Raw genomic sequence first — 12256 nt, forward strand, 5'->3', positions numbered from 1 at the left:
CGTTGGTTATTGAACTTGGGCCCACACAGAGGCAAAGCCGAGGCAGTTAGTGACAGCCAGGGGACAGAAGACAAAGAACTCTGGGCCCCTTACCTCTTCTTAGAAAAGCGCTAGCTAGAGAAGTTTAGATAGTATGAATTTTGGATGTCACACATTAGTGTCTTTGTGTGTTTTTTTTACGTAGGTAAGACCTCTGCTATGTGAGCTGTAACAGTTGTGCTTGCCGTTTGGTAGGCCTTAAAAGCTTTGCTAAAAGCACTGAGTCTTCACTTAAACTTGCAGACATCTGAAGAGTGACTCAAATGGGATAAAACGTCTGACATCTCTGACTTGATGTCCCATAACAGACACCTAGAAACTGCTTTTCTTAAAAAGCATAGGCTTTCACTAGGTGCACCAGGATACTAAGAGTCAAAATCCTGGCTTTCCCACCTTCAGAGAATCCCTCATGAGCTCAGTGTACAGAAGGAAGAGATCATTTCAGTTCACAGTTCAATGTACAGTCACTTCTGATGGGGAAGTCAAGTTGAAGCTGCCAGGTATTTCATCTACAGCCAAGAAGCAGAGACAGTACACTAATGCGCACCGGTTCTCAGCTTGCTTGTGCCAATTCACACAGTCTAGGTGAATGGGCCCACCTGCAATTAAGATGGTCTTCCCACATTGATTAATGTAATCAAGATAATCCTTAGGATGCATGCACAGAGGCCTTTCATTACTCTTGTGTGTATATGATTGTGTGTGTGTTCAAGTGTGGTCCATGGATGCCATGGTGGGCATATGCTGGTCAGAGGACCACTTATGGGAATTAATTCTGTCTTTCCATTGTGGGATCCAGAGGCCAAACTAGGGTTGTCTGAGTTGCACGGCAAGTGTTTATATCCACTGAGTCCTTACATTTTTCATTATTATTGTATATTTGTGTTCTTACTTACTTACTTACTTTATAATATGTGAGTGTGAGTGAGTGCATCTTGTGTATTCATGTGAGTGTGTGCATGAGATGGTGCTCTTGGGAAGGCCAGAGGACTACGTGTGGGACTTGGCTCTTAGTTCTCTCCCTTTACTATGTTGATCGTGGTTCTCAGGTAACAGTCTTGGTGGAAAAATGCCCTAATTCGCTAAAACATCTTGGCAGCCTAGGATTATAGGATTTTATAATAAATATACTAAGATAGAAGATATAGTATAGTATTTTATGTAAAATCAATTTTGGCTTGAATTAAAAGCCTACAATAGGGGTTAGAGATATGGCTTAGTGGCTAAAGGCTCTTGAGAAGCTTGTAGAGGAACTTGGTTTGATTGCCAGCATGCACATGGTATCTTACAACATGTGTCCTTGAGTTCCAGGGGGTTTGATACCCTCTTTGAACCATGGACAGATATATGGTGAAGATGCATTCAGCCAAAACACTCATAGACACAAAATAAAAGTAAATCTATTTTTTTAAAAAAATACCTAAGACAAATATTTTCATACCAAAGAAATGAAAAGGTTTTCATTTAGAAGGTCAACAAAAATCTATGCTATCCTATGATATAAGTTTTGACTGCTCATTATCTTCATTTTCTCATTTTATAGAATGATTATTATCTAGACTTTGGAGCAACTATAAACATTAAAAATGTCTATAAAAATTTAATATAGAACCTAGAATGAAGTCATTAACCGTAATTAGAATGTACTTCTGTTAGTAGTAGAATCCCAGCAATCGTGAAAGCCAAAATGAATATCAAAGAGTTATGTTTTATACGAAAGAAAAGAAAAAACTCCTTTTTATGTTCTCAATAAAAATCCAACTTACCACGTGTATTAGGTATCAACTTAAGCTCATAATTCACTTTGTTTCCCACATCAATATACTTCACAACATTGGGGGATATGATATCACGATCATTTTGTTGAACCCAATAATTACATGGTCTTAAAATTATGTTCCAATTCCGTCCATTAACTGTGCCAAAGTCAAATAAGTACCAAGAATGTGCTGGAAAGGTCAAAGTTGATGTCACCATAAGAGGCATAGTGGCCAGCGATAAAGCATTCTTTGAATCTTCAATTTCTGTGATCAGGAAGCTGCTGTAGCCAGGTCTCACCACGGTCTTTTCTCTATCTGAATTTTTAAAGATTACTGTATTATCTAGAGATAAAACAGAAGATTTGGTATGAAAGAAAATAATAAATTTTCACTAAACATGTGTGATCATAATTAATGAATTTTTCATCTGAGTTTTGAAGATACAATCACAGTCTGAGAACACATTTTCCAAACTGCAGTTACAACTAAAGCACAGTGTTTTACAGGAAGTTCATAAAGAATATGTGCTACACACACATACCAAAATAGAATCAGGACCAGATGAACATCTTAAATAGACCTATAACCCTAAGGAAATAGAAGCAGTCATAAAAAGTCTCCCAACTAAAAAGAAGAAGAAGAAGAGAGAAAAAACGGTGAATGGATTTAGTGTAAAACTCTACCAAAACATCAAAGAAGAGCTAATACCTATACTCCTCAAATTGTTCCACACAATAGAAACAGAAGGAACATTGTCAAACTCTTTTTATAAGGCTGCAATTACCCTGATACCCAAACCACATAAAGACGCAACCAAGAAAGAAAATTACAGACCATCACTCTCCCAAACAAACACCGATGCAAAAATGCTCAATAAAATACTGGCAAATCAAATCCAAGAACACATCAACAAAAATCATCCACCATTATCAACTTAGCTTCATCCATGAGATGCAGGGATGGTTCAACATATGAAAATCTGTCAATGTAATCCACCATATAAGTAAACTGAAAGAAAAAAAACATATGATCATCTCATCAGATGCTGAAAAAGCCTTTGACAAAATCCAATGCGCTTTCATGATAAAGGTCTTGGAGAGATAAGGGATAGAAGAAACATATGTAAACATTATAAAAGCAATATACAGCAAGCCGACAGCCAAGATCAAATTAAATGGAGAGAAACTCAAAGTGATTCCACTAAAATCAGGAACAAGACATGGTTGTCCACTCTCTCCATATCTATTCAACACCATATTATAAGTTCTAGCTAGAGCAATAAGACAACAAAAGGAGACCAGGTGGATACAAATTGGAAAGTAAGAAGTCAAACTTTTGCTATTTGCAGATGATATGATAGTATACATAGTGACCCCCATTTAAAGGGGGTTGATTTCAAACTGTTATTGCTTGTAGTCAATCTCTTTTGAAAGGAAGGAAGAGGTGTATGATATAGAAATGATGGGGAAAAGGGTAGATTACTGAATTTACTTTAATCCAAAAAACTGTTAATCTCAAAATATTTTTCATTAGTATGGATTTTAGTTTATTGATATAAATTTAATGTTAAATTTGTTATACAATATGTACATTTCTACTCTTGTTTAACATATGGTGTTTATACAGCTCAATTTAAAATGTAATATATAATTTAAAATGCACATTTACAAAAATACAGTTAGTCATCTATAATAGTCCAACTTAAAGTAATGTTAGTAAGACTTTTTAGATATATAAAGATATACTCCAAATAGTTAATCTTCAAACACTTCAATGATATACAGAAAAAGGCATGTAAAAAAGTTTGCATAACTTAGAATTCTTTTGACATGAGATACATCTGCTCCTAGCAACACTGATCTACTCCTGAGAGGATAGTGGGCACCAAAGACACTCCATATAGAGTTTGTTTCCGTTTTTATTGATTTTTATTGAGTTCAACATTTTCTCTGCTTCACTCCCTACCTCTGCCCTCCCCTTCAGCCCTCTCCCAAAGGTCCCCATGCTCCCAATTTACTCAGGAGATCTTGTCTTTTTCTACTTCCCATGTACATTAGAACTATGTATGTCTCTTTTAGAGTCCTCATTGTAGTCTACTTTCCCTGGGATTGTGAATTGTAGGCTGGTTTTCTTTGCTTTATGTTTAAAAACCACTTATGGGTGAGTATATGTGATAATTATCTTTCTGTGTCTCAGTTACCTCACTCAAAATGATGTTTTCTAGCTCCATCCATTTTCCTTCAAAATTCAAGATGTTGGGTTTTTTTCCTCTGCTATGTAGTACTCCATTGTGTATATACCACATATTCCTTATCCATTCTTCAGTCAAGGGGTATTTAGGTGGTTTCCAGGTTCTAGCTATAACAAACAATGCTGCTATGAACATAGTTGAACACATGTCCTTGTGGCACAATTGAGCATCCTTTTGATATATACACAAAAGTAGTATTACTGGGTCTTGAGGAAGGTTGTTTCCTAATTTTCTGAGAAATCGCCATACAGACATCCAAAGCGGCTGTACCAGTTTGCTCTCCCACCAGCAATGCAGGAGTGTTCCCTTTCCCCCACAACCTCTCCAGTATAAGGTGTCATCAATGTTTTTGATCTTGGTCATTCTTACAGGTGTAAGATGGAATCTCAGAGTTGTTTTGATTTGCATTTATCTGATGACTAAGGATGCTAAGCAGTTCCTTAAGTGTCTTTCAGCCATTTTAGATTCCTCTGTTGAGAGTTCTCTGTTTGGGTCTGTACTCCAGTTTTTATTGGATTATTATTCTTTTGAGAACCAATTTCTTGAGTTCTTTGTATATTTTGGAGATCAGACCTCTGTCTGATGTAAGGTTAATGAAGACCTTTTAGCATTCTGTAGGCTGTTGTTTTGTCTTGTTGACCATGTCTTTTGCTTTACAGAAGCTTTTCAGTTTCAGGAGGTCCACTTATTAATTGTTTCTCTAAGTGTCTGTGATACTGGGGTTATATTTATGAAGTGGTCTCCTGTGCCAATGCATTCAAATGTACTTTCCAATTTCTTTTCTATAAGGTTCAGTGTTGCTGGCTTTACATTGATGTTTTTGATCCATTTGGACTTGAGTTTTGTGCATGTTGATAGATATGGATCTGTTTTCATTCTTCTACATGTGGACATCCAGTTAGCCAGCACCGTTTATTGAATATGCTTTTTTCCATTTTATAGTTTTTGCTTCATTGTCAAAAATCAAGTGTTGGAATGTATATGGATTAATATTCAGATCATCAATTTGGTTCCATTGGTCCTCCTGTCTGTTCTTATGCCAATACGAGGCTGTTTTCAGTATTGTAGCTCTGTGGTAGGGTTTGAAGTCAGGAATTGTGATGCTTCCAGAAATTCTTTTATTGTACAGGATTGTTTTGGCTATCCTGTATTTTTTCCTTTTCCATGTAAAGTTGGGTACCATTCTTTCAAGGTCTGTGAAGAATTTTGTTGGGATTTAGATGGGCATTGCATTTAATCTCTAGATTGCTTTTGGTAAATTTGCCATTTTTACTATGTTAATTCTACCTACCCAATAGCATGAGAGACCATTTCACTTTCTGGTGTCTTCTTCAATCTCTTTCTTCAAACAATTTAAGTTCTTATCATACAGGTCTTCCACTTGTTTGGTTACAGTTACTCCAAGATATTTTATGTTTTTTGTGGCTATTGTGAAGGGTGATGTTTCTCTGGTTTCATTCTTATCCCTTTTATCATTTGTATACAGGAGAGCTACTGATTTTTTTTAGTTAATTTTGTATCCTTCTACATTACTGAAAGTGCTTATGAGTTGTAGAAGTTCCTTGGTAAAATTTTTGGGGTTGCTTATGTAAACTATCATATCATCAACAAATAGTGAGAGTTTGACTTCTTTTCCAATTTTTTCCCTTTGATCGCCTTTTGGTGCTTTATTGCTCTAGCTAGCACCTCAAGAAATATATTGAATAGAAATGGAGAGAGTGGAAAACATTGTCTTGCTCCTGATTTCAGTGAGATCACTGTGAATTTCTCTCCATTTAGTTTGATGTTGGCTGTGGTTTGTTGTATATTGCCTTTGTTATGTTTAGGTATGTTCCTTGTATCCGTTTTCTCCAAGGCCTTTATCATGAAGAGATATAATATTTTGTCGAAAGCTTTTTAGGCAACTAATGAGATGATCATGTGGTTTTTATTTTTTCAGTTTGTTTATATGGTGGATTACAATGACAGATTTTTTTTTAATTTTTTTTTATTAATTAATTTATTTAATTATTAAAGATTTCTGCCTCTTCCCCGCCACCACCTCCCATTCCCTCCCCCTCCCCCAATCAAGTCTTCCTTCCTCCTCAGCCCAAAGAGCAAGCAGGTTTCTCTGCCCTGTGGGAGGTCCAAGGACCACCCACCTCCATCCAGGTCTATTAAGGTGAGCATCCAAACTACCTGGGCTCCCACAAAGCCATTACGTGCAATAGGATCAAGAACCCATTGCCATTGTTCTTCAGCTCTCAGTAGTCCTCATTGTCCATTATGTTCAGCGAGACCGGTTTTGTCCCATGCTTTTTCAGTCCCCGGCCAGCTGGCCTTGGTGAGTTCCCGATAGAACATCCCCATTGCCTCAGTGTGTGGGTGCACCCCTCGCAGTCCTGAGTTCCTTGCTCGTGCTCACTCTCCTTCTGTTCCTCCTTTGGATCGTGAGACTTCAGTCCAGTGCTCCAATGTTGGTCTCTGTCTCTGTCTTCTTTCATCGCCTGATGAAGGTTAATATTCAGGGGGATGCTTATATGTTTTTCTTTGGGTTCACCTTCTTATTTAGCTTCTCTAGAATCACGAATTATAATCTCAATGTCCTTTATTTATGGCTAGAAACCAAATATGAGTGAGTACATCCCATGTTCCTCTTTTTGGGTCTGGCTTACCTCACTCAGGATAGTGTTTTCAATTTCCGTCCATTTGTATGCAAAATTCAAGAAGTCATTGTTTTTTACTGCTGAGTAGTACTCTAATATGTATATATTCCATACTTTCTTCATCCATTCTTCCATTGAAGGACATCTAGGTTGTTTCCAGGTTCTGGCTATTACAAACAATGCTGCTATGAACATAGTTGAGCTGCATCTCTGGGATGAAGCCTACTTGATCAGGTTGGATGATGGTTCTGATTTGTTCTTGAATTCAATTCGCCAATATTTTATTGAGTATTTTTGCATCAATGTTCATGAGTGAGATTGGTCTGTAATTCTCTTTCTTAGTAATGTCTTTCTGTGGTTTGTGTATCAGGGTAATTGTAGCTTCATAGAAAGAATTTGGCAATGTTCCTTCTGTTTCTATTGTGTGGAACAATTTGAGGAGTATTTGTATTAGTTCTTCTTTGAAAATCTTGTAGAATTCTGAGCTGAAACCATCTGGTCCTGGGCTTTTTTTCATTGGGAGACTTTTGATGACTGTTTCTATTTCTTCAGCAGTTATAGGTCTATTTAATTTGTTTATCTGGTCTTTTTTTTTTTAAGGATATTTTTGTTTTTTTTATGTTTTTATTTAGCATTATTTTTTATGTGCATTGGTGTGAAGGTGTCAGATCCTCTGCAACTGGATCTTCAGACAGTTGTGAGCTGCCATGTGGGTGCTGGGAATCGAACCCGGGTCCTCTGGAAGAGCAGTCAGTGCTCTTAACCACTGAGCCATCCCTCCAGCCCTGTTTATCTGGTCTTGTTTATCTGGTCTTGATTTAATTTTGGTAAGTGATATTTATTCAGAAAGTTGTCCATTTCCTTTAAGTTTTCCAATTTTGTGGAGTACAGGTTTTCAAAATATGACCTCATGATTCTCTGTATTTCCTCCCTGCCTATTGTTATATTGCCCTCCTCATTTCTGATTTTGTTAATTTGGATATTCTCTCTCTGCCTTTTGGTTAGTTTGGATAAAGATTTGTCTATTTTGTTGATTTTCTTGAAGAACCAACTCTTTGTCTCATTGATTCTTTGTATTGTTTTCTTTGTTTCTATTTTGTTGATTTCAGCCCTCAATTTATTTCCTGCCTCTAGTTCTCTTGGATGAGTTTGCTTCTTTTTGTTTGAAAGTTTTCAAATGTTCTGTTAATTCACTAGTGTGGGATTTTTCCAGCTTCTCTATGTAGGTATTTAGTGCTATGAACTTGCCTCTTAACACTGCTTTCATTGTGTCCCATAAATTTAGGAATGTTGTGTGGTCATTTTCATTGAATTTTAGGAAGTCTTTAATTTCTCCCTTAATTTCTTTCTTGATGTTTCAGATAAGCATTGTTTAATTTCTATGGGTTTGTGGGTTTTCTGTAATTAGTATTGCTGTTGACTTCTAGATTTGAACCATTGTGATCTGATAAGATACACAGGGTTATTCCAAATTTTTTGTATCTGTTGAGGTTTGTTTTGTTACGATGTATGTGAGCATTTTTGAGAAGGTTCCATGGGGTGCTAAGAAGAAGGTATATTGTTTTATGTTTGGATGGAATATTCTATGGATGTCTGTTAAGTACATTTGAGTCATAGCATCGGTTAGTTCCCTTATTTCTCTGTTCATTTTTTGTCTGATTTATCTGTTCAGTGGTGAGAGGTGAGTGTTGAAGTCTCCCCCTATTAGTGTGTGGGGTTTAATGTATGATTTAAGCTTTAGAAGTGTTTCTTTTACATATGAGGGTGTCCTTGTATTTGGGGCATAGATGTTCAGTATTGAGATTTCATCATAATGGATTTTTTTCTGTGACTAATATAAAGTGTCCTTCTTTGTCTCTTTTCACTTATTTTATCTTGAAGTCTATTTTGTTAGATATTAGGATAGCCATACCTACTTGTTACTTAGGTCCATTTGATTGGAATATTTTTTCCCAACCCTTTACTCTGATCTCATGTCAGTCTTTGAGGTTGAGGTGCGTTTCTTGTACGTAGAAGAAGGATGGATTCTTTTTTGTATCCAATCTGTTAGCCTGTGCCGTTTTATAGGTGAGTTGAGTCCATTTATATTAAGGGATATTAGTGACCAGTGATTGCTATCTCTTGTTAATTTAGTTTTCATTGATGGTGATGTTAATTTGTGTATTTTTTCCTCTTTGGGATTTACTTCAGTGAGACTATCGATTAATTGTCTGTGTTTTTGTTGTTTTTGCCAACTTCCTTGGGTTGGAGTTTTCCTTCTGTTATTTCATGTAGCCTTGATCTTGTGGTTAAGTATTGGTTAAATCTGGTTTTGTCATGGAATATCTTGTTTTGTCCTTTTATGCTGATTGACAGTTTTGCTGGGTATAGTAGTCTAGGCTGGCATCTGTGGTCTCTTAATATCTGCATAACACTTGACCAGGCTCTTCTGGCTTTCATTTTCTCCAATGAAAATCAGGTGTAATTCTGATAGGTCTGCCTTTATTGTTACTTGGTTGTTGGTTTATTTATTTATTTTTTTTTTTTTTGCAGCTCTTAACGTTCTTTCTTTACTCTATACTTTTAGTGTTTTGATTATTATGTGGCAAGGGGACTTTTTTTGATCCGGTCTATTTGGTATTCTGTAAGTTTCCTGTATCTTCATAAGCATATCTTTCTTTAGGTTGAGAAAGTTTTCTTCTATGAGTTTGTTAATTATATTTTCTGTACTTTTGAGTCAACCTTCTCCTTCTTCTAGGCTTATTATTCTTAAGTTTGGCCTTTTCATGATGCTCCATATTTCCTGGATATTTTGGGTTAAGCTTTTGTTAGGTTTAATGTTTTCTTTGACTGATGATGAGTCTATTTCCTCTACTGTATCTTCAGCACTTGAGATTCTCTCTTCCATCTCTTGTATTCTGCTCTTTATGCTTGCATTTGTGGTTCCTGGTCATTTTCTCATGATTTCTGTCTCTATAATTCCCTTGGCTTATGTTTTCTTTATTGTCTTTATTTCAGTTTTCAAGTCTTGAATAGTTTTTTTTCATATGTTTAATTGCTTTTTCTTGGTTTCTTTAAGAGATTTGTTGATGTCTTCCAATTTTTTGTTTGTCTTTCCTCCATTTCTTTGAGGGAATTTCTCATTTCCTCTTTAAGAGTTTCAAACATTCTCCTGAAGTTATTCTTTAGGTCATTTTCTTCTGCTTCATTTATATTTGGTTGTTCAAATCTTCCTGCTATAGGATTTTTAGGTTTTACTGGTGTCATGTTGCTCTTTATGGTGTTATGTGTGTTCTTACCTTATCTATTCATCTTTTCCTCTAATATGGCTGGTTGGGGCTGGCTGTGATTCTGTTGGTTAATATTCTAGATGCCAGTGAATCCAAGGCTCAGATAGTTGATCCTCATGGTATAGTCAGTGCCATGGTTCTAGTTACCCCTTTGGTCACTTTGTATTCCTGGAAGTTACTCAGCACTCCCAGGGTTTGCTCCATTCCCTTGGAGTTTGTTGTTTCAGGCCAGCTCTAGCTGAGTTTTTCAGCTCAGACCTGTTTCTCTAAATGTCCCTGATCTGGATTCATTCCTGCAGAGGTCTCTGGCTTGGGGTTGGTCCTATAAGGGACTCTGGCCCAGGTCTACTCCCTCAGAGTTTCCAGGTTTGGGTAAGTCCAGATCCACAGAGGTCTTGGCTCAAGCCTACTCCCTCTGAGGTCCTAGACTCATGACTGGACCCACAGAGATTCCTGCCTACTCTCTCAGAGGTCTCAGATTCATGCCCAGATCCACAGAGGCCCTGGCTCAGACATAGTTCCTTGAAGGTACTAGACTCATGCCCAGAACCACAGGGGTACTGGCTTGGGTCTACTCCCTTGAATATCCTAGATTTACGTCTGGACCCTCAGTGGTCTCTGGCTCTGGCTCTGGCTCACTCATTCAGCAGTTGCTCCCTTGTACCTGTTCCTGTGGAGTTCCACTGTCTCAGGTCTGCTCTGGCCCAGGTCACTGGCTCAATCCTGGTCCGCCAATGTCCTCTACTGGATCCATTCCCATTCATATGGAGCTTGCTTTTTCAGGCCCACTCCAGCCTAGGTAGCTGGTTCAGTCCCACTCCTGTGGAATTTGTTGCCTCAGGCCCACTTGAGCCCAAGGTAGAGTTGCTTGCCTCAGGCCTACTTTGGTCTAGATTACAGGATTTGACCTATTTCTGTAAATCCTGGTCTGGCAGGTCCCTGGCTTGAAGTTGATCCTGCAAAGGTCTCTGGCTCCAGTCTGCTTCCTTGGAGTTCCCAGGCTCAGGTGCACCCAGACCCACAGAGGATCTGGCTCAGGGCTACTCCCTCAGAGGTCCCAAACTCACGCTGAGACCTGCAGAGGTTTCTGGTTCCTGCCTATTCCCTTTGATGTCCCAGACAAATGCCTCGACCTACAGAGGTCCTGACTCAAGCCTACTCCCTCTGAGGTCCCAGACTCAACTCTGGCCCCACAGAGATCTCTGGTTTCTGCCTAGTCCCTGGAGGTCCCAGATCCATGTCCAGACTCTCAGCGGTTTCTGGCTCTGGTTCACTCACTCAGTGGTTGCTCCCCTGTACCTATTCCTGTGGAATTCTGCTATCTCAGGTCTGCTCTGGCCCAGGTCACTGGCTCAGTCCTCGAGTTTGTTATCTTCTTGGAAAAACTGGACTATTGGGAATAAAAACTGCCCTTGCCTCGACTGCTGACAGTAAAATGTCCATTCCATACAAGCAAGACACAAGCAAAAGTGACTGCCCAACTTGGCCAAGACATAGCAAATAGTCCTTCAAAATTTTCTGCTTCTGAAAGTGGTCTGTCAGATAATTCAGGCCTCTAAGCCAAAGATGGATGCTCCAACATCACAGAGAAATCTTGGGTGACTGCTAAAACAGCCAGCTGTTTCAGTCATTTCTTACTTTTTTGTGGTTTTGGAAGTCACTTATTTGAACTACCTGCTTACTCAGGTGATATTATTTCCTTCTCAGGTCTTTGACGGAGTTGAATACTAGATAGTTATATTTTTCCTTAGTTATAATAAAAAGGTAAATTAGATATAAAACTTTAAACTCACCAAGATAGGATAGATAATTAAATATTTTAATTATGTCAAATGCAAATACACCAGATATTGCAACTATAATTCTTACTGATAACTGTTTTATTATCTGTAATTTTACTATGCTAAAGCTCAAACCTCCCTTTTGTGTTATACAGAAAGGGGAAATGCTGTGGATAACCCTTCTGTATGCTGTGAATCTGTGTTTCTCTCATTGGTTGATTAAAAAAAACTGCTTTGACCTGTAGCAAGAGAAAATATACTTAGGTGGGAAAGCCAAAGTAAATACAGAAAGAAATAAGGGCAGAGTTGGGAGAGACATAAGCTAGTGGCTCAAAAAACAATATGCCAGCAGAACAGTAAAAGTCATGGCCACATGGCAATACATAAATTAATAGAAATGGATTCACTTAAATGTAAGAGCTAATTAGCAATAAACCTGAACTATAGGCCAAACAGTTTATAATTAATATTAAGCCTCTGAGTCATTACTTACAATCAGCTGCCAGACCAG

At 37.8% G+C, this 12256-nt stretch overlaps 1 protein-coding gene across 1 annotated transcript in view; it reads right to left on the reverse strand.

Annotated features, from left to right (window-relative positions):
• The window catches only part of Catsperb (cation channel sperm associated auxiliary subunit beta), a 176294-nt gene that overhangs the window by 24924 nt on the left and 139114 nt on the right, over positions 1–12256 (reverse strand). Inside the window, exon 18 of the mRNA XM_057782160.1 lies at positions 1806–2141. Within this exon, the coding sequence (XP_057638143.1) occupies positions 1806–2141 (336 nt within the window). The remainder of the gene's footprint in view (positions 1–1805; positions 2142–12256) is intronic.

Source organism: Chionomys nivalis, chromosome 10 (genome assembly GCF_950005125.1).
Source record: "Chionomys nivalis chromosome 10, mChiNiv1.1, whole genome shotgun sequence".
Classification (NCBI taxonomy): Eukaryota; Metazoa; Chordata; class Mammalia; order Rodentia; family Cricetidae; genus Chionomys; species Chionomys nivalis.